The sequence below is a fragment of the Onychomys torridus genome, chromosome 4 (genome assembly GCF_903995425.1).
Source record: "Onychomys torridus chromosome 4, mOncTor1.1, whole genome shotgun sequence".
Lineage (NCBI taxonomy): Eukaryota > Metazoa > Chordata > Mammalia > Rodentia > Cricetidae > Onychomys > Onychomys torridus.
The window spans coordinates 101,817,717-101,840,740 of record NC_050446.1 but is presented as its reverse complement, the minus strand read 5'-3'; the positions used below and the strand labels follow the sequence as shown (position 1 = coordinate 101,840,740).

Genomic DNA, 23,024 nt, shown 5'->3' with positions numbered 1-23,024 from the left:
CTGGAGCACCCATCCCCTATCAAGGCCCAGGAATTTCTTTCTGGTGGGATGAGTACTCCAACCCTTAGCTGCACTTCTGATTTACAGAGTAGAGGTTTGGGGTTTGGGTTGTTTGGTCTTTAATAAAAATGAGCAGGCAATCGATGTAGTCCCCAGGCAGCAGACCCCTCCTGAGACCAAGTGGGCATGGTCACTTAGCTCTCCAGGCACAATGTTCCCGAGTTTAGGTTTGAGGGGTTGCTCTTGCTGCCTTGCACAGGCAACACAGCCCCTAACTCGGACCCAGAAAGACAGTGATAATTGCCATGGTGGGGTGGGGAGGCTTGTTTGTGTGCATAACCTCACCTATATTTCCCCTGAGAAGGCATACCAGGATCCCCACCTGCAGATGAAGAAACTGAGGCTTAGGGTACTTGGTCTAGGATCTAGGATCACCCAGTGAGGACATGAGGACGGGTAGGGGGGGGCGACGCACAGTCAGTCTCCAGCTGACTGGCCATGGGCCTCTTCCCTCTGCACTCACTGCCTGAAATAACTCCAGCCTGTCCCGATCCCCTCACCTGCCCAAAGCCTCTGCACCAGCATCCAGTGCATCCTGCTCGCTTTTAGAAAACCTCTCACTGCTCTTTGCACCCATGAGGCAGTGCGCTTGCCTTTGTGGTGTGTGTGTGGGGGGGGGGGGGCTGTTAGAACGTTATCAACTGTAGTTCATGTATCCATCAAGGTACACAACATATGCAACAAGGGAGCTCTGTCCCCGAGGTCCTTCTGGTTTACCTTTTTGTAACCACACTTTTCTTCTCCCTCTGCCCCTCCCCCACCCGATTCTTGGCCTTTTAATCTGCTCTCCATTGCTAACAGACTGTCACTTCAGAATGCTATGTAAATAGAGTCACATGGCATGTGACCTTTCAGGATCGGCTTTTTTTGTTTAGCTTAATTCTGAGTCTTCATCCGAGTTGTGATGAGTGTCCAGGTCCTCTCTCCCCATGGTTTGAAATTTCTGGGACAACTGTAGCACCTTGGTTTCATCGGTCCTCCACTGAGGGACATCTGGCTGCTTCCAATTTGGGGACTCTTACAAATAAAACTACCATGAATATTCAGTTAGAAGTTTTTGTTTGAACATAAATTTTCAACCACCTGGGACAAACACCCAAGTGTGTAATTGCCAGGCTAAGTGTTTGCTCCATTTGCCAAGGACCTTCAAGCTGTTCTCCAGAGTGGCTGAGCACGCTGATCTCCCAGTGGCCAGGCAGCAGTGGCCCAGGGTCCCCATCTGCACGGCTTTTGCTGTGGTCACTATTTTTTTTTTTATTTCAGGCATGATTGTTTTTAATATGTGTATTTGTGTCTCTCTCTTTCGTGTGTGTGTGTGTGTGTGTGTGTGTGTGTGTGTGTGTGTGTGTGTGTAAGTAGGTGTTAGAGGACAATTTGTGGAGTCTGTTTTCTCCTTCCACCTTGGTGTGGGTTGTAGAAATCGAACTCAGGTGGTCGGGCTTGTGCTGTAAGTGGTGGAGCCACTGAGCCATCCTGCTGGCTCTCCTGGTAGCTTTCGATGTGCATTTTCCTGTTGGCAGAAGATGGCATTCCCCAGGGGCTATGTGCCATCTCTGTTCCCTTTGGTGACATGTCTGTGCATTTTTCTTCTGGATGGATTGTCCTTTTACTGTGGGGTTTGTAAAGTGAGGGGCTCCAGGTACCAGACCCTATGACAGAAAGAGCAGTTTACACAGGTGTAAACACATGTGTGCACGTGTGCACACACACACACACACACACACACACACACACACACACACACAGGAGTAGTCTCAGAGCTGACCTTTCTGGAGTGACTTGAGAAAGCAGAATAATACGCTATAGTCCATATGTATTCTGTTGCTGCAGGGAGATGTAGCAACAGACTGAGGTAGAGGTGACCTAGTTAGAACAGTGCTCCGGGGGTCTGACCCCTGAGTGTGGCCTTGAGCATCCAGGGGACAAGTGTCCAGTGCAGGAATCCACAGATGCCCAGGCAGAGCTGTGGAGAGAGGCAGTCTGTGAGGAGCAGAGTGAGCTGAGGGCAGGGACATGGCACAGTTTGATTTGCAGAATGACAGGAAGCCATCAGGGACACCAAGCGGGGGCAAACAGATGGTTCACTTCTGTCCCACTGTCCTCACTGACCCAGCAGCCCTCACTCTGTCCCCTCCCCTCACAGAAGCCCAGAAGGGTGAGAGGGCAGTGGGGTCACCTCCCTCCCCTCAATGCCTCTGAGCCTGGGAGGCAAGAAGAGGGTGTCAGAAGAGCTATTTAACATTCCTGGGCAGCTCAATCAGACCCTCTCCCAGACAGACAAGTGTCAAATATTCATGAGAATGACCCGTGCTCACCCCTCCCTGCTCCTGGCTCCCTCACAGTGTGCTGGGTCCAGGCCACAGGCTTGACTTCTCTGTGGGGGGGTATGGACAGGCTGGCTCCATTCCTCTGCTCTTCCTTCTCTTCAGAGATCTCTGCTACCTCAAGAAGGGAAACTGTCACAGCCCTTGTGCAGAGAGGCTCAAAGAAAGAATTCTGGCCACCCATCCAGATAGAGGAATCCAGTCCAGGTGTCCAGACATCACTCTGACTCTCTGCCAGAGAGAAAAATGGCACCATGACCCCCCTAGCCCAGGGCATTCATGAACAGTTGTTTTTGGAGACTATAGATCTGGTTGGGGAGCTTGGAGAGCCCAACCCCCACCTTTTGAAATCTCTCCAGGGACTTAGTCCCATGAACCTTTGGAAGCCTGTGGCCAAGACTACCCAAACTTTGGAGTCAGAATGCCATGTTACAGTGTGGTATGTCCCCAAACTCCTTGTGGATTAGTTTTCTTGCCTGTAAAAATGTGGCATGAGCCACCTGTCTGGGTTGTGACAACATGATGACCTGAGCTCAGCCCAGCATGCACCAAGTGGTCTCAGCCTGCCCTGTGGGGGTCTCAGCCCAGCATGCACTGAGGGGTCTCAGGCTGCCCTGAGAGGGAGATCCCAGGGTCCACCACACCTATCTAGGATTTGAGACAAAAATCTACAGCTAGCTGGACGGTGGTGGTGCACACCTTTAATCCCAGCACTCGGGAGGCAGAGGCAGGTGGATCTCTGTGAGTTCGAGGCCAGCCTGGTCTACAAAGCAAGTTCTAGGAAAGGCACAAAGCTACACAGAGAAACCATGTCTCAGAAAAAAAAAAAAAAAAATCTACAGGTGCCAGCACTTCAGGTGGGGGTAGGGATGAGTGGGGGTGGGGCTTATAACGAGGAAGAGTAACCCTGTTAGCGGTTTTAAGGATCTCGGTTTCTTTTCCCCTCCCCAGTGCAGAGTCTTCAGCAATGAATTCATGAAATAATGAAACACCAGCTGCCTGACCCACCCTGCCCCCGCTCCTTGACCAACATACAGATTTTATTCATCGAGGCCATTTCTCTCCTGAATGAGATATTTAATAATGTAGAAGGTGCCTCTGACCCAGCCGGGGCATGGTGTGTGAGAGCACGTGCCTGTGCGTGGGTCTGTGCATGCGTGCATGAGTACATACACATGTGTGTGAATATGAGAGTGTGTAAGCACAATATGTGTAGGGAGATGCTTCCTTGCACATCCCTGGCACCCCCTTCCCCCCCACACCAATGTTCCTCACTGCCGAGTGAGCTTGGAGAAGGGGAGGAATGTGGGGTATCGCTGAGGGTAGGATGGGGTGCCTACTGTGAGCCAAGACCATACCTGTCCATTGCAGGGGGCAGGGCATAGACAAAGCAAACATACCCAGAGGGGCTGTCGTGGCTGGCTGCAGCCTGCCCAGCCAGGAGCCACCCTGCCACCCCTAGGGACTGATGATGACAGACAGTTGGACAGCCAGGATTGAGGGGCAGCATTGCTGTAGGCAAGCAAATGTCTCTGCTCTGAATCCTCCACAGTGGCTCCAGGCTGACCTTTCCTGATTCACACCTACTCAAATGTAGTTCCCACTATCTCTCAACAACCCCCAGACCCCTCTAATTGGCTGGCCAGACGGCCACAGGCATGCTTCTTTAGGTCATTGAGCTTGATGGGTGTTCCAGGTGGGCACACAGATTTTTATCTACCCTCAGCTCACTTCCAGGTGAAAACTCAGGCCCAGAAAGGCCCTTTGCTAGGAGAACGGGAGTGCGCGCCGACCTCACTGTGTCTCCTGTGTGAACCTGCTCTCTTCTCTAAGGAACTAGTCAGCTCTGGCAGCCTAGCTTGTGGAGGGGCGAGCTTAAGATGAACAAGTCTGGGCTCACTTCTCTGGAACCTTCTTCTGGGGACCCACCCTATGCCAGAGCCTGAGCGCAGAATGGAAAGAAACCATGGAGCAATGGTGGGCAACAGAGCTCTCTCTCTCTCTCTCTCTCTCTCTCTCTCTCTCTCTCTCTCTCTCTCTCTCCCCCCCCCCCCCCACTGCCCTCCATCCCTCTAACCAACACTGCTGTAGCCCTGTAGATCCAGCTCCAGATGGGGTTAGGACTGGCCTCACCCAGGATATCAGAGGATCTTCTGGAGGTTCCCCCCCACCCCGTGAGCCTGTATTAACCCCTCCATGTCTATTCCCTCTGCAGGAAGCAATGAAGGCGACAGATGGCAGCCTCCTTGGAGACCCTGGGCGCATACCGCTGAGCAAAAAGGAAGGCATCACGTGGCAGAGGCCACGGTTCACCCGCCAGGCCCTGATGCGTTGCTGCTTAATCAAGTGGATCCTGTCCAGCGCTGCTCCACAAGGCTCAGGTAGGACAAGCGTGCCAGGTTTAGAGAGAGCGTATATAGATCGCTCTGAGTTCCATCCTTCCTGAGGCTGCAGAGGCCACCTTGGGCCATACTGCCTCCACCTCTGTTGGGAAATAGTGTCTCTGTTTATTCAAATCCTCTTCTCATCGACACCTTGTTCCACACAGAACTGAGGTCTAGTGCAGGACTGTAGTGTGGAACCACAGCACATGGAGACTGAGGGCTGGGATCATACACAGGTTTTCCACAGAGTGGCTGTGATATGGAGGCAGGCTGGAGGCTATGAAGCCAGGCTCTGCCTCACCCAGCTCTCACCTGTGGAGCTGGCTTGCACATGTCACACATCCTTTCTAAGTTCTCTATCTGTGGGTGGCTCTGGACCCACCCACAGGGGCAGAGTTGTAAAATAACTTTTTCTAGTTGCTCCTGATTCTTGCACCATGTACCCAGAAACTGAGACTGGCATTCTGGGGTGTTCATGGTATGGGGATGGGGTTGGCAACAAGAACTGTGCTGTGCAATACCCCAAATGGCCGTGAATAAGCACAGCACAGAAAATGCAGAGACAACCTCACAGAGCCTCTGCAGTCTCTTATACATATATACTCACACCTTTGCACACATGAGTGTACATACACAAACGTGTACATGCACCACGCATGTGGAAGTGCAGCCCCATACCAGCATGCCAGGATCACTTGCAAGGTCCCTCCTCATACCACATACGTTTTTGATGGCACAGATGCATGTGTGAGAGTCTGTCACTGGGACGAGGTGCATGCTTGGCCAGGAGACCCACTTTACATTTTCTTAAACAACTCAACTCTCCTGCTGTGTGGTTTCCAGGGAGCCTCGGTCTCTTTGTCAGACAATGGGCACAGTCAGTGTTCCTAGCCTCCCAGGCTGGATGGTGCCCATGAGTAAGTAGAAGGGAGGTAGCAAGCACAGTGGCCTGCGCATGCATATGCATGGGGGAACAGGGCTGCTGCGTCCCAAGACTCCATCTTTATCTGCAAAGCCCACCCCAAAGAGTTGCTCTTTGCTCTATTCCATTCCACAAGAGCCTTTGTGTGCTTCTCTGTCACTCTCAGCTGACATTTGTCCCTGAACCTTCCCCACAGAAGCACTAGAACATGTGGGGAGACGTCATGCCCCCCCTTAGCTGTTTTGTGGACCTACAGGCAGTAGAATGTGTTGAGTCTACCCTCACAGTGCTGTGGGAATTGCACTGTGCTGAAGTGTTTCCCATGGCCCGCCAAGAACAAAAGGAGCACTCTTGTGTGGGCGCCGAGTGTGCCCAAGCGACTCAGCTCTACCCTAGAGGGCTCATCTTTCTGTCCCCTCTGACATCTGTCATCCTGAGTGACAGCTAGAATCAAGGGCTGGCTGGAGCCCTCTATTTTCCTTCAAGATATGCTCACTCTGACCCGCAGGCCTGTTACTGGGCAGAAGTGGTTCTAGATGGGGCGGCACACCATCCAGATGTGCACACACCATCTGTGATGTCAATGTATGATCAGCAGTGTGGAGAGTCAGAAGGCAAGCAGGGTGTGTTCACTGTCACCACAGGATGGGAACAGCCACTCCAAGGGCTCTACCCCATTCAGGGTGGCTTTTTTTTTTCTTTTCTTTTTTTTTTTTTTTTTTCCCAGACAGGGTTTCTCTGTGTAGTTTTGGTGCCTGTCCTGGATCTCGCTCTGTAGACCAGGCTGGCCTTGAACTCACAGAGATCCACCTGGCTCTGCCTCCTGAGTGCTGGGATTACAGGTGTGTGCCACCGCCCGGCTCAGGGTGGCTTCTTAAAGGACAGGACCTTTTCCCAGCCACTCCTTTCAAAGGTACTCAGTAGAGGGTAGGGCCAGAACAGCATGGACCAGTCCAGCCCAGACTATGTTTGCATGGATGGACATGTTTATCAGAAGTTTCTAGGCGCTGAGAGGAGATATGATGGATGGGAAGCAAGCCACAGGAAGCAGGTCCTGCAGCCCACCTCTTGCTTCATTTTACTAAGAGTCCACAGGTACTAAAAGAGATAAAACGGCTCATCGGGTTCTCCAGAGATTGGAACAGGGATACCACAGAACGGAGGAATCAGACCCCGTATGCCCTGCCTTCCTTGGGGGAGTCTCAGTTACTCATCTGAACACATCCATCTGCATCCCTTAAGGAGGACGCCATTGGTGTGTCCACACTGGAGGTTTTACGTGCATGTGAAATGCCATGCTCTGGTTGATGAGTCGGCTTCTCGGCTGCACGGAACAATAAGCGGCATTCAGGGCATCTCCGTCACGTGTCCAGGAGGCCTGCCACGCTATCCTGAGCATTAGGTGCCTGTGGCAGCCCAGTGGCCCAGACGCTGTCCTTGTTTTCGGTTTTTTTCCATTCAGCAGTAGGATCAGAAGAACAGATATCTGGGATTACCGAGAGAGTAGAGGTCAAGGCCCAGCACAGCGTCGCCAAGATTTGAGTTGAGTTGGGACCTAAACACAGAATGGGCAAGACTCAGGGACCTCAACGTGGTGGGTGGTACAAGGACTGGTCCAGATGTGGCTGTGCCCTGTGGGGACTGCCCAAGATAGCGTTAGGAGGGGACAGCAGCAGTCAGTGGTCTCTAAGATGCATGGGCCCAGAGGTTGGGGGAGGGCAGGCAGCTTGACCTCCCCACCCAGAAGCACCCATCCTCGCTCCAGAGCCCAGGGACATCTCCTCAGTGTGCCAGAGCTGTGACTCTGGCCTGCTCTGTTTGGGTGGCCCTTCCTGGCCGAATGCCTTCTGAGGCATGGTTTCAGGTGTAGCTGATGCCACCCACTGGACAGACCTGCTTCTCAAGTCTGCCTCCCTAGGAGGCCTGTGAGATTTGGGTTTCTTCAACCATCTGACTTAGAATAAACTCCTTCCCAGAATGGCCTGGGGTCCTGGCAGCCTGAGTTAAGCAGAAGGCAGAGCCCCTGGCTCTGGGGAAGGTCACAGCAGCTCTGGAGGAGCAGGGAACCAGTGTGTGATGAAAGCTCAGGCCCAGAGGCCGCCGGGGAAATGCCTTCCGTGCTGAGCAGGGCTTGCTTCCCGGGCCAGCCGCACAACACCGCCATTCACGGGACTGAGGATGTGCTCCTACCCCTCCCTGGATGGGCCCACAGGCTCATCAGCCATTCAAGTCACAGGGTCAGCTCAGATTCAAGAGAGGACAGATGGACTCCCTGCACCTTGAGCAGCAGCACCGAGTGCCCATCTTTAATCCACTCCAGAGTCCCAGAGTTCTCAACAGAGCAAACCAAGCCTTCACTCCTTAGAAGACTACACCAGCTTTGGAGCTACTGTGATCCCCGTCGATGAGTGTTATTAGGATTCCCAGAGAAGCCACTGAGCTGAGACACTATCCTCCTTGCTACTCTGTGTACCTGGCCCATACACTCTAACTGATAAGAGTATCCCAAAGGAGCCAGGTACCATCTCGGCCTCTGGGGCAACAGCCCCATGGGTAGCTCCCTTTGGGGCTTCTTCCTCCGGAATCTAAATTCTCTCACCCGGAACACAAAGTGCTGGAGACAGGGGAGGTATTGAGTGGGCCGGGTGATTGAAGGACCACCTCCTGGCTTCACCTGGTCCCTTTGCCACCTTCTGGACAGAGAGGTAGATCGTGTTTCGTGCCATGTCCCGTGTACCACCGTGCCTGAATCTTGCAGCTGCTTCCAGCCATTCCCAGTCTTTAGTAGGCACCTCTGTTATTCCAGCTGTGTCAGGAATGGATAGCAGAGAAGAATGGCAGAACATGGGACAAACCCCTTGGCCAATGACAGTGATGCATGTGATCTCTGTGTATGGTATGTAAAGCAGTGGGAGTGAGTGCTGGAGGGTCTGCAACCAGAGGCTAGGCAAGGCTTAAGAGTGGCCCCTTGTCTACAATTGAGAGATGCAACTGAGCTTGGCTGCCACCTGCTGGCTGACTGGGTACATGACAGCAGCTGCAGCCACCACGGCTGCCAGGAAGAGGCGGCTCTTCCTCTTGAATGCTGAGTAATGTAAGTCGAACTGGATAAATGGTACTTTGTTTATGTGCAGGTGTTGAAGTGGCTAAAAGGAGAGACCACCTGGCTCCTAGGCTGTCAGGCACCTGCCAAGCCCTGGCACCCTCTCAAGAGCATTTAGAAAGGATTCATCCCCCAAATGGGCCCTTCTCCGACCATGCCCCTTGCCTTCCCTGACACTTGACCCCATGGTTAACCACAGGCCATGATCAATGGGAAACACTCTCCCAGGCCACTTCTCCTTCCAGGCAGTGCATGCAGCGCATGTGAAGCAGCTGTGCGCAACATTCTCCCTACCCACTTTTTGTCCCTTTCCACTGCCCTTGCCCTGAGGGGCTTCACTGCTTGGGTGTCATCTTTCCTGCCCCTCTGCCTGTCAATCACATGTGATTTCCCTCCTTACACAGTCTAAGAGACTCCTATGCGAAGTCTGCAAAGCAGCAGGGGCTGAGTTGCCTGCCTACCTGTTAGCTCCACCCCCTACATATTCTGCCCTGGCTTGGACCTCACCACATCAGTACATGTGGTGATAAAGAGATACATACACACAATCCACTAGGCCTGGGGCTAGAGGTTCCTGGCGGTTAGCCAGAGCGCATAGCACCCTGGAACCTACAGTCTTCAATACATCTCTACAACAGCCCGGTAGCCAGCAACTAGCTGTATGCAAAGGGGAAAAAAAAATATTGCCAAAGAAACATGTTTTTCTGGGAAACTGAGTGCATGCCATTCTCCTGTTGGGACCTGCATGGCCCCTGAGGGTGTCACAACTTGCCTTAGACACAGTTTTTGCAGTTACTGAATATGCTGGGTCAATACACCCAAGGCTAGAACTGCCTGCTGGGCCTGCTGCGAAGCCTTGGTGTGTGCTCAGTCAACAGCTCAGAGCAGCATACATGGCTAGGTACACAACAAGTGTCACCAAATACTGCACTTTTTTTGCCTGGTGGAGTGTGCAACACACAACAGTTCACCTTTCACTTTCCTGGAGGCAACTTGACTCGCCTACATCTGTATATAACAGAAGCCCTGAGGAACAGCGGCTCCCTTTGAGTTAGGAAGTAACGAAAGTTGGCAAGCTTGGTTCGTCAGCCCTTTCCTGCTTAGTCGCAATTATGACATAATTCCAGGCAAAAGGAAGGAATCGTCACGTGGAAGGAGACAGTGGTGCTGCTTGTGTCAGTAAAGTAACACACGCACAGAAAGTTCTAGAAGACCGTTTGCATTCATTGGCCAGAACTAAGCCACACAGACCGCAAGGAACATGGAAGAATGGTGCTGTTGTTTTTCTGTTCTGCTTTGAGGTAGGATCTCAGCTATTCGGTATTGGCCACAAACTTGGGGTGTAGTCAGGGATGACCTTGAACTTCTGATCCTCTGATCTCCAATCCCAGAGTGATGAGATTAAAGGTGTGAGCCACCACATCTATTTTTTTCCAGTGCTGGGGACTGAACCCAGGGCTTCATGCATGCCAGTCCAGCATTCTCCTGACTGCACTACATCCCCAGCCCTAGAAGAGCAGTTTCTTCCTGGGCATATTTCTCCTTCTGACAGACCCTGGTGTCTATAAGCAAAAGCTGGGAGAAGGCACATACAATTCTCACTCTTGATCACACAGAGCTCACAGGGCCATTTGGATGACTGGGTGCCCCCTTGGTAGTCAGGGGACCTCAGCAAGCTGTCTGGCATTCACTAGGTGTTCAGTAAAGGGAGTCAGAAGTTCCTGCTCCAGCCATGTTCTCCATTGTCCCCTGTCCTCATTAGAGAGACCACTTCCTCTCTCCATTGTCTTCCTCTCAGACACTCATGTAGGATGGGAGCCTGGGTAATAAGTAGAAGCCAGGGGTAAAGAGAAGGCCAAAGGCTGGGGCAGGGTGGGAGCAGGCTGCAGAAAAACCCTGGGCCTGTGAGGTTCGCACCCTGAGCTGCGAGTCACACTGGGTGCCGCCTCCTCCTAAGGTGCCAGAGCAGATGCCCACCCCCATCCAGGCTTTCTGCAGCTGCTGACACTCTCATTTGGAGAATAGTGAGCTCCGGGGTCCTGGGGACTGAGGGGATAAGCTCGGGTACCACGCAGGCTCAGGCTCGGGGAGACACAGCGGATCTTGGGAGAGCGCTGAAAGGCTGCTAGTCTAGGGCGCTTTCCTGAGAGCAAGAGACAGTGAGAGATAGGCTAAAACCAAGAGAGACACTGAAAGACCGAAAGAGATACAAGCTAGAAGTGTGTGTGTGTGTGGGGGGGGCTTCTCCCAAAAGAAGGGTGCTGAGCGGAGAGTTGGGAGAGGCAAGCCGAGAAACAGGACCTGGGCAGCGCCATGTCAGGGTGTGGTGAGGGCTGCTCCCCGAGACTGCAGGAGTGTCAGCATGGCTGTAAGAAGCACCTGGGTGACCTCATCAGCTTCTTCTTCCGCTTCATCTCCGGGAACCTGGCTCGAGGTGAGGGCTGCCTTGTTGGGACAGGGATACCAGGTGCTGGAAGATGCCATTTGGGGGGCTGGGGACTGTGGCCTCTCCTCTGGGGGCAGGGATAAAAGGACTCAGGGCTTGGAAGCAGGATCAGTCTCTGAGCTTTGGATGTCCCCATGGCGACCCCTGCCCCTCAGAGGGCCAAGCCAAGGCTCTCTGACTCATAAGTCTGGAGAGAGATGGGCTGGCTGGGGATGACTCTTATCTTCCTAGTGGGTACAAACCCAAGCCTGCCTAACTGCTCTAGAGAACCTTCCCTGCCTTGCACAAGAAGGCTCCCCTACCCTGAGTGCTCCTCGGCTCCCTTCCTCCCTGAGGACTCCCCTCCCATCAGAGACAATATGGACCTGTCATGCAGAGGAGAGAGAGAGAGAAGAAAGGGAGCCAGTGTGTAAGACTGTGTAGAGAAGCTATCTATCAATGACAGCCTTCTTCAACCCCTCAAAAGCCCACTCATCTGGAAGCCTTGGCAGGAGGCAAGGGGTTCCGTCCAGCCTATGTCCTAGATCCGGCCTGGGGGTGGGGGAGGTTTCAGAGTAGGGCACCGCTATGTTGCTTCTCATCCAGGCTTGGCAGGGCCTGCTGGCTGGCAGTGGGCACTTCCAGACCCAGGAGGGGAGGGAATCCTGTGGATGGGGACCTGAGAAATGAAATATTGAGAGCTTCAGACCTTGAAGCTCAGGACCCTCCTAGACTGTTTTGTCCTATCCCATTATTGAAAGAAAAGGACCTAGGCTAAAGTTGTCACGTGATTCCCCAAGGAGACTTATTATTAAATCCCTCAAACGAAGATGAGCCCTCCTAGGCAAGTGACACACAAAGCAGCCTTCTGCTTCAGGGAGATGTCAGTGACCCAGAGGGGTGATATGCTAGCAGCGAGCAGCCAGACAGGAGCAGTCGACCCCACTCTCTGGGGTGGACCCTGTTTTCTCTCCTACCCAGTCCGGGCACCTACATGAGAGCCAGGCACACCCAAGAGCTGTCAGGTTAACAAATAGCATTTTATTGTGTCGTGTGCACACACAGTCTTGCGGCTTGTGCATAAGGATCAGAGGACAACTCTGTGGGAGTCAGCTCCCACCTTCCACCTTTACCTGGGTCCCAGGGATAGAACTCAGGAGGCCAGACTCATGTGGCAAGGCCTTTACCTATAGAGATACCTACCCCCACCCCTGCTCACAAAGAACATTTTAAGAACAAAGGCAGGAAATGTAATAGCTTTACCCATCTCCCAATCTATGGAACAATGTGATGGCTTAGAACACCAGAACAATGAGAAGTGAAAGAACAGAAGTCTGCCACCATCAAGGTGTCCAGAGGGAGGTCAGAGTCCGGGCCAGTGTAGGCAGCTCAGTGGAGCTGGGAGGCAGACCTAGGAGCCCAGGGTTGCCATGCCTTCTAGATTTCTCAGAAGAAAGGGAATCTTTTGATGTCTTGTCATCTGGTGGCTTTTCCTCTCCAGAAGGTTTGTTGAGAAGAGGGTGGAATTAAAGATGACAAGACCAGACTAGTCCCAGGAGAGACTCCAGGGAGCAGGACCAGGACTGAGGGATACAATGGAAGCCACCAAGACACTGGCCGTGACCCTGCTTCAGGACCTCCATGCTCCTGCTGTCTAGGGACTTTGAGCTCTTTCCTGACTACACTTGGTTGATCCCTCATCTGACATACGTGTGTGTGTGTGTGTGTGTGTGTGTGTGTGTGTGTGTGTGTGTGTCCAGAATGCATACAATAATGGCAGCCCTATGGGAGAAGGAGGTGATCAGCTTCCTTGCCAATAGACAAGCATCTATATGGCCTGGTAACTGGTGGTTTTGTACATTTCAATACACCAGAAGGCTTCCTGGGTACTCTCTTGTTCGCTCCTCTAGAAGTCTGTCTGTCTGTCCTTCCCTCTTTTCTTAGTGAGAGTGCAAAGTCTTATATGCTGCGAGCCACAAAAATGTATGAAGTAAGATTTCAGCTGATTATGACAAGCTAAGAAGCCAAGGGCCTTCCAGAGGTCAAGCTGAGGCTCACAGAGTCTTGGTGATATTTGGCTTTTGATTATCAGCCGTTTCCTGCTATGAGTTTCTCAAGTGCTAGTGTAGCTTTTCCATCATCCATTGGGCACCACTTCCCCTCTACTAACGGAACATTTAGATAGCCTCTGTGCAGTAACGCAGCCAGGATCCCGAATTTCAGGCCTTTTTGTCGTTATCATCATTGGCAGCATCCGGCCAGGACCATCCCAGATGGACGAAAGCATCTTATCAGAGACACCTCTGTACTAAGAACAGACTTAAGCATCCAGACTACCTGTTTGAGAAGGCCTGGCGGATGTGCTAATTAATCTTAACTTTCTCCCTTTCCAAAGTCTTATCTCTAATTTTAGATCTACCTTTAACTATTAACTCAGAACCGAAGGGTTCTACTTACAGGTACATCAAGCTGACTCAGGCTGCCCAGCCACCGAGTGCCAGAAAGCAGTAGCCAAGATCGCTTGGACAGATAAGGGGCCAAAGCAAAATAAGGCAGTTATTTGTTTGTTTGTTTGGGGGTGGGGGGATTCGAGACAGGGTTTTCTCCTTGTTGTTTTGGTGCCTGTCCTGGATCTCACTCTGTAGACCAGGCTGGCCTCAAACTCTGCCTCCCGAGTGCTGGGATTAAAGGCGTGTGCCACCACTGCCTAACAATAAGGCAGTTTTATTTCACTCGTCACTGAGAGACTCCTAACACTTTAACCATGTCTAAGAATATAGCTGAGCACATAAAATCCCATGCTCAGATACTAACTGAATTTAGCCTCAGTTGATTCATTTCCCCATTAGTCACTTCCCTTTTGGGTTGCAGATGATGGCTGGCAGTTACTGCTCTCTTGTGTGAATCTCATTGCCACCTCCTCTTGACCCTTAGGGAATTCAAGCCTGGTGCCCATGTTTAAACCAGAGCATTGCCAGTGCATGGGTATATAACTGTAAACCTCAGAGATTTGGGGGGAATGAACGAGAAGAGAAAAGAGAATGGAAGAACTAGATGGGTAAGAACTGGAGAGGAACATGGGGAAGAACAGTGAAGGGCTGGAAGAGAGACTAGAGGAACAAGATGGAAGACGGGAAGAGCCAGCTGGGGAAGAACAAGATGAGAGAGAGAGAGGAGCTAGATGGGAAAGAACTAGAGGATGAGAACCTAGATGGGGTAGAATTAAAATAGAACTTAGAGGGAACAGCAGGTAAATGTAGAGAGAAATCAGGCAAGAAAGGAGCCAGGCATGAGAACAGAACTGAAGCTGTGTAGACAGAATTTGATCTCAGACCAATGCCATCCATCTGTCTCTAGAGGCGACTGTGGTTCCCTGAGGTCCTGCCTGCCAGGCGCTGAGCTGCTCCCTCTCCAGGCCATGTTTAGAGGAGTGGGAAAAACTTGGAAGAGGGATCGCGGCTTTCTTCCCCTAGGTACACAAGGGCTCTGTAGCACATGCCCTCTGGCTCTAGAGTGGTGGAAGGTATCCAGGTCATACCCACAAAAGCCAGGGTAGCCACAGCCACTGCCTTGAGCCTACTCCAGGTGTGGGTCAGACCCCCTCACCCTGATCTCACATTCCAGGGGACCCACTCAGGTCACTGAAGGTGGGGGAGAAAACAGCCCATCCTTTCCCAAGACACTCTTCTAGACTGTAAGGAGGTCCCAGAGCAAGGCTGCCTCCCCAGTCCCTTAGTGTGACCTATAAAGCCACACCTCTTATGTTGTCCTTTGGAAAGCTCCAATTCACAAAAAGTAAGACATAAAGAGCCCAGAGAGTGAGAGATTAACACTGTGAAAGCCCCCTCACATCCCAGAGCCCCTCAAGACAAGGTGGGTGCAGGGCAGAGGCCAGGAGGGCTGCCAGCTTAAAGCAGCAGAGACCATCCCTGCCCCTGTCACCAAGTCCATCTGGCTTGATTTATCCAAGTACCATTTTGATGTACTAAAAATATTCTCCTACAAATAGACACAAGCATATACCCAGGTTCCATTGAACTCCTAAATGAGGCTGCCAGCCGGATGACAAAGCGGATTCAAATCAGTAAGAAACCCAGGGCGGTGGGAGAGCTTCAAACACACAGAGCCCAAGCAAGACGGCTCAATTACACACATGTGATGGGAAACAGAAGGCCTGAGGCAGTGAGGGGCCATCCATGAGGGCACCTTCTCTGTCAGAGAAAAGAGGGGGCTTCTTAGACATGCCCATCTGTGTACCAGTCACAGCATCACTCAGCTCTCCCTGGCAAGTCAGGTGATGCTGAAGGCAGGCTGGGTGCTGCTCTGGCAGATCAGCTTAGCCTTTATTTCCATGGTTTGGGAACAAAGCCCATCTGCCAGGCCGAGCTGCAGCCTCTCACATCAGTTTCTTCATCTGAAGGATGACCTGGATATAAGACTGAGGTCATTGAGATGGTTGTGTCAGGTGTGTGAAAGGTGCCCCTCCGTGGATGGCTTTCTGCCTGTACCTTGTCGTTGGGCGGGCTCCTGGACTGGCTCTGTTCTGTACCGATGCTGGACACTGAGCAGGCCCCTCAGCTGACTCATCCATCGCATGGACACACTAGCATGCTCTTTGGGACCCCACCAGCATCTGTAAAGGACCACAGCAGTAGCTGGGCAGGCAGTGCCAGGACCTGACTTTGTGTCCCTGAGCTGAGGTTTCTTCCTTTCTGTATGTCAGTCAAGTTAATTCCCTTGTCTGCGACCGGGAATATGAAGGATGACTTTCCAAAGTCAACCAGTTGTGACTTCTCCCCATTCCGCTTACCCGGGCACAAGGCGTGTGTGTGTGTGTGTGTGTGTGTGTGTGTGTGGGGGGGGAGGGTTTCCTGGGTGTGCTGTAGCTTCCAGACCCTCACTGGAAGGCTGACCTCTCACCTCTTGGCAGGCCCGCCCCTGGCCGCTGCTGTCTGAGTTCTGGAAGCTCCTGTGTTCTGTCATCGCTCTGTGCCCTGCTAGAACTCTCTCCCAGGCTCTTTCTAGTGAGGTGGAGCCTAAAGCCCGCCGTGAGCAGAGCAGCCATCTTTCTTCAGAGAAAGGTGGTTTTCAGGCTGATAAGGCTGCAATGATTAGGGATCCTTCCTGCTCCAACCCCTGCCCACACTGTTTACACCCTCTATGTGTCCAGACAAATGGGAAGAGTGGGAAGGGCGTGCTGGAGCAGACTGAGGAGATGGGCGGGGATCCTCTACAAAGATGAGTCGGGCATCACCACTTTCCCAGCCTGACTCCTTCGTGGCGGGTATGGGTCTAAGTGGCCCAGGTCTCTGCCTCCAAGGTGGAAAGCTTTGAGGATTCTTTTATATAATAGGAAAGGGAGACAGGAACAACTTTCAATTGTTCCAGAATGGAAAAGAACATGTCTGGGGCTGCTCTGGGAAAAGGCAGGAGCACTGTGGCAGAGACGTGGCTGCAATTACTGTTCTAGGCAGATGCTCATGGAAAGGGGAGCCTGGATCCAGTTAGCCTGGACACCTCTCAGGAAAGTGCTCCCAAGCCCTTCCAAGCCCCCTGTCAATCTCATCTCCAGCCTCTCTCCAGCCTCCTTCCCCCGACCACATACAACTCCGGCCAAAGGAGCTCACTGAATAGGCATTCCTCCATCTGTCCACCAGGGGGCAGCAGAGGCCGAGGCAGCGGGCAGGTTTAACCTAAGACAGGTCTTACAGAGGCTGTTAATTTCTTCTGACACATCCACTTCACACCTTAGAGGATTAAAGGCCCGGGATCCGGCATTTCTGGGCTTCTAGCTCTCTTTCAGGCTGCATCCTGGCTCCCAATTCCCTGAGCTGAGCCAAGAACAGACCAAGTGCCTCCTCCAGTTGGTCATCCACCCACCCCTAGTGATCCATGAAATCTCTGCTCTAGTGGCTAGGACTCTGTTCCCTGGAATGGCAGTGGCCTCATCCTGCGACACTCCAGAGGCTTCAGTGGGTGGGTGGGTCCTAGGATGTTGCCTTCAAAGCCTCCTTTTGTGGTCCTTCCCATTCCAGTGTGAATAAGTGGGCAGGCTCAGGTGAGAGAGGGAATGGAGGGTATCAGGGAGAGGGCACAGGAAAATCTACACCCTCAAATCCTCCCCTGGAGGCAAAGACCAGGGCTTCTGACCTCCAGCCCTTATACCAAGGGGTCTCTGAAGTGAAATGGGAGAGAGGAGCAAAGACTGTCCTTCAGTAGTGAACTACATGTGTTCCCTTCCCAAGGCTCTTACCCTCTTTGGAAATAATGTGGAAGGCAGTGAGTAACTGGGGTTTTATTTTTTGTTTTAATTTGTTTTGAGACAGTATCTCTCTATTATGTATCTCTGCCTGTCCTGGAACTCACTATATAGACCAGGCTGGCCTCGAACTCACAGAGATCCACTTGCCTCTGCCTCCCGAGTGCTGGCATGCAACACACACCAGGTTAAAAAAAAAAATAGCTTTAATGACTTCATGTCTCAGACAAAGGAGGCACTTTTAAGGCTTTTCTAGCATGGAAGGAAATGATGAAGGGCTTTCTGAAGGCCCAGAGACCACAGCTCAAGCCCCTTGCCTGGCTAAGGCTGGTTCAGGAGATTGAAGAAAGCCCCAGGATTTGACTCTGACAGGCAACAGCTGGGGCAAGATGAAGGAGGCTTCCTGGCCAGGCGCAACAGAAGACAAGGCAAGCCTCTGCAGAGCTCAAGGCATTTCTAGGCTGGTGACAGTCATAGCCCCTCCCCCATGGTCAGCACACGCGCCACCCCCCACCCCACCCCAAAAAAGGCAGAGTGAGAACCCAGGCCTAAGCAGTGACCAGAATCATGGGACGTGGGCAGGGATCGACAGGAACTCATCCAGAATGGACAGAAGGTAGCTGTAGATGTACTGGTAGGTTCAGCGGGGACAAAAGCCCATGAACATGCCACACAGCCTCTCACTTTCAAGAAGGGCCCAGTGACAGGAATTTTCAGGAATCAGGGCACCAGCCAATAGCAGCTACAGACTCTCTAAGAGCATGGGAGGATCTCAGGCCAAGGGGTGAGTTAGGGACCCAAGAAGCCATTGTCTTCTGCCCCCAACACAGAGCTGGAGCCTAGGAAGATTCCTGGCTCCAAAACACCTCTCCTGGCTGGAGAGAGGGGCTGACCAAGCTGGGAAGACTGAGCTGAGTGCTTGCTCTGGGCCAAGAAGACACTGGTGCCCACACCCATGCCACCAGCCACCATTACCACCACCTTCCATGGGGAGAGCTTAAGGCTTAGAGAGGAAATTATTGATCAATCCATTCACTCATCCATCTGTCCATCCGTCCATCCACCTGCTTGTCTATCTTTGCAACCATGCCTCCACCCATCTATCTCTCCATACATTTGCCTATCCACGTATCCACTCATCCATCAATCTGCCCACCCATCCACCACATATTTGTGTGGCATCTACCTTAAGGCTGGTTGAGAAGGACAAAGGGGCCAGGGAAGCCTTTCTTGTTCTAGTTTTCACCAGACAGGCTACTTTCTCACCCCAAATAATGTGGAAACCTACTGTGATTGGGGAATTTGTCGCCAGCTGTACTGTACAGAGCCCCCATCCTTTGTACCCCCTTGGCAGAGGAAGGCAGAGGTGTTGACTTAGGTACAGTTTATCCCTTGGCCCTCTGTGGGGAGCTCACATCCCTATATATTCCCCTTTGCAAGCTTCGTTGATATTGGGGAAATGCCCAGTGACAGCCAACTCCATCCATCCTTCCCAACTCCTCAGACATTTGTCTCAGCCCTGCGGCACTCTGAGAGTGAGAGGCCTGGGGTTGTGTATATACACAGGAACACCCAGGACAATGCTCTTTCCTCTACACGGCTATCTCAGCCTCAGGGTCGCAGCTTGTGAAATCCAAGGGGTACAGGTAAAAAGCTAGGGCTTCCGTCCTAGCACTTGGTGGGGGAGGTGGGTGTACACTGGGTGGCTGAGCTATTTCTAAACACAGATCTCACAAGGAAACTGGTTGAGACGAATCTGTGGGGAGACTGGAAGGCATTGTGGGCAGACCTAGCAGTGGGGGTGGGGGAGCTGTGATATGTGCAAGTGCACTAGAACACATACACACACACACACTCATGTTCACACTCATCACTTTCACAGGTTTGGTGATACGTGTGCCTGTGACCAGGTGCTGTTACGACACTGCCAACCCATGATGGAAGGGTTCTTGGAGATCTGCTGCCCGACACAGGACCAACCTGGCCTGTATAGGCTCCTTAGCACCAGGAGTGAGGGGTGGCTGTGGGGCAGCACCTTGCAGGCACAAATGGAGGTCAGGCTCCCTTTCTGCCCAATCTTTAGATGGACCCTCCGGCATGTGGACTAGAGAAGGGTTACCTCCGAGAGGAAAAGAAAGGGGAGATGAGAGGAGGATTGGAGAGTAGGGAGTGGATGGTCCTGGGGTTAGCCCAAGGGTTCCTAGAGAGGATTGGAGCGACCGAGAACTGTGTCCAGGTGACCCGGAGTGAGTGGTTTCACCCCTCAGCCTCTGTTTCCTCGTCTTTAGGATGGAGGGCCGTGAAGGCGCGAACTCCCTGGCTGCTGGGAGGATTAAGATATCACAGTCAGCCAGGGTACTTGGCACGTGTCTGAGTTTGCTTTTCTGTTCCTGTGACAAAACATTCTAACTAGCCTTCCCCCGAGGAAAGGGTTTATTTGGCTTACACTTCCAGGCCACAATCTCTCATCGAAGGAAGTCAGGTCAGGAACTCAAGCAGGAGCTGTGGAGGAACTCTGGTTAGCTCACTGGGTTACCAGCTGCCTCCCACAGCCCAGGCCCACCTGCCTAGGGATGGTGCTGCCCACAGTGGGTTGGGGCCTCCCACATCATTATCGATCAAGGCAGTCTTTCTCAGACACAGCTACAAGCCTCTCTGATGAAAACAGTTCTTCAGCTGAGGTTGCCTCTTATCAGGTGACTGTGCCGTGTTAACAATAAAAACTAATAACTGGATCTGCTCACAATAGGCATCCAGTCAACGCCATGGCTCCCGGGTCAAGGCTGAGCCTCAGAGCAGCTCACACATGTCGACTCATACCTAGGGGCTCCGAGTCAGAGAACCCCTCTACAGAGATGTAAGTAGATTCTGTTTTAATTAAGCCCAGGACCTGGGATAAGACCAGAGTGCCAGGTATCTCTGTCCATCTGTGGCCCTGCCAGCCCACAGGCCAGCATGGCTTACATTACTGCATGTCCAGGTTTACTCACAAGCACTGAGGTGGGCATCACCAGCCCATTTTATAGGTGAGGACTATGGCCAAGGGAAATAAATAGCATCCATCCATGCATCCATCCATCCATCCATCCATCCATCCATCCATCCATCCATCCATGCACTCGCCTACCCATCCATCTGCCCATCCATCCATCCACCTGTAATCAGGTTCCTCCAGACAAGTTGTGCCTGACCCCACACCTGAGTCCTTAGGGAGCTTGGATCACAGGGACCCTCCTCACAGGTCTCACACAGCACTGGTCTGGCTGCCAAGCTGGGGAGAGGGGAGCAACTGGAACTGGGCATCTCTGGTAAGCCTGATGGCGGTTGGATACAGACCCCTGTGTAGAGCATGTGGGTGGCTCACACATTTTACCGAGTAAATATTTACAGCCATTATGGCAATTGATCGCCTTCGATCCTGTGCGCAGCTGTGAGATGGCCCTGCTTACTCATGCTTTCTTAAAAACAGCTTCTTCCCTCGAGCGGCTTTAATAATTCAGCTCCTAATTGTCTCCAAACGCCAACTTGAAAATGCCAACTCAGGGCCTTTGTCCCCACCCTGCTTCTCTCCCATCTTCCCTGCAGGCTCTCACTTCTCTGCTGCTACAGACCTGACCCTGGCTGTGGCCACACTGGGGCAAGGTCTGGGACCTGGTGGGGTCTGATGTTGTCCCTGCACTGTGCTGAAGCCAAGAGGAGAATTGAGTATAATTGAGCTCCAGGGCCAAAGCCAGAGGAGCCAGCAACAGGAAGTTCTAGCTGAGGCACCCAGGGCACTGTGAATAGTTGTAGGTAGGGAGAAGCCATGGAGCACCTTAGGGTGGCAAGGGAAGCCAGTGCTGAATAGGCACTGAGACAGGCCTCCAGCCAATGACACACCTGCCACACCTGGGGGTGAGTGGGGTTGACATCACAGCTGTACATGTTAACACTCTCCTGGTGGGTGATGCTCTCCAGTGCCTTCCAAGGGCTATCCCCATCTCCATGTGGGGTAAGGGCCTGGGAATGGCATGGCGCCCTAATCCTGCCCCTGATGCAGGGTAACCAGAGGTCATCTACAGCTCCATTCTGAGCTCTGCTTCCTTGTCCAGACAGCCAGCAGGGGAGGGGGGCATGGAAGATTCTCTTGTGCCCCATACAGAGCTCCTGGGAGGTGTGAAATCTTCATAGCCAAGGGGCCAGGCCTAGCTGAGGCCAACACTGAGGATCACACACTGTGATGACCCCTAGTCCCTGTGAAGGGCTGTCCATCATGGCAGAAACTCCACTGCCCCTGTTGGGCTGGGCTGGGACCATGAGGTCCCTTCCTAGACTTTTTTTTTTAAGATTTATTTTTATTCTATGTATGTGTGTCTTTTGCCTTCATGTTCATCTGTGTACCATGTGCACTGCAGTGCTTGCAAAGGCCAGAAGAGGGTGTTGGATCCCCAAGAACTGGAGTTACAGATGGTTGTGAGACACCAGGCATGTGCTGGGAACAGAACTCAGGTCCTCTACAAGCTCAACCAGTGCTCTTGACCGTTTCTCCAGGCCCCTTCCCTCCATCTTAAACTTTTTAACAACAGTAGGCCCAATGTGGGCTAAGAGGGTGCAACATGCAGGCCTGGTAATACCTGGTAGCCCAAGTTCCAGACAGGTAGAAGATTCCACTGAGGAAGGGTGAAGCTAACAAGCAAGAAGTCAGTGTATGAGAGGTGATGGTTAGGGCTCAGTTTTGGGTGACATCAGTCCCCTTCCCTCCATGGCTTGATTTAGAGTCTAAGTCTAGTAAACCCCTTTGAGCAAGCTCAAGAAGTGACCCCTAATCCAGCTGTTCTGATGGGAAAGGACATATTCTCAGAGCTCAGGTAGTCAGGAATTCAAGGGTTAGTTGGGGTTTCCTAAAGCCAACACCAGATTGCATGAACAGGCTTAGGGTTGGCATGTGATGTGAGTGGCCTCTGGTGAGAACCATTATTTGGTATATCAGTTCCACAAATGGACAAACTGGACAACAAGGCCCTGTGGAGTCACATCTTCTCTGCTTGGGACACCACACACACACACACACACACACACACACACACAGATCAGTGAGTCAACTTGCTGAGACTATATTGCATGTCCACCCAGAGAAGGGGCAAGGACTAGGTGAGGGAGTTGGAGAAAGGTGGAGGAAATGTCAGGGGTACCTCCCAACTCCTAGGAAAGACAGACTAAACAACTGATGGGGTGAGGAGGTGGTGCCCCACCCCCACCCTGTGGCCAGAATGGAAAAGAAGATCCACAGAGTGAAATGATAACGGGGTCACTCTGACTGGTGAACAGGACACCCAGATCTAAGGTGCCCAGAAAAAGCTGCAGCCATTGAACGTGGGCAGGTGACAACGGACAGCAGGAGGGACAGAGATTCAGAAGGTCAGGATGTGGGTGGGAGCCCCCCCCTCCATCTTTGTAGGTCCCAGAAGGTAAGCCATGGGCATGCAGCACGTCCCACCCATTCACCCATCTAACCCTGCCCCCACCCTCTGCCAGCTTAGAACCACAGGGCATTTTGTTATTCTTCTC

At 52.3% G+C, this 23,024-nt stretch overlaps 1 protein-coding gene across 2 annotated transcripts in view; it reads left to right on the top strand.

Annotated features, from left to right (window-relative positions):
• The window catches only part of Kcnip3 (potassium voltage-gated channel interacting protein 3), a 73,771-nt gene that overhangs the window by 4,489 nt on the left and 46,258 nt on the right, over positions 1-23,024 (top strand). For both annotated transcript variants that reach the window (XM_036185466.1, XM_036185467.1), the window contains exon 2: positions 4,600-4,765. In XM_036185466.1, coding sequence (XP_036041359.1) covers positions 4,600-4,765 — 166 coding nt within the window. The remainder of the gene's footprint in view (positions 1-4,599; positions 4,766-23,024) is intronic.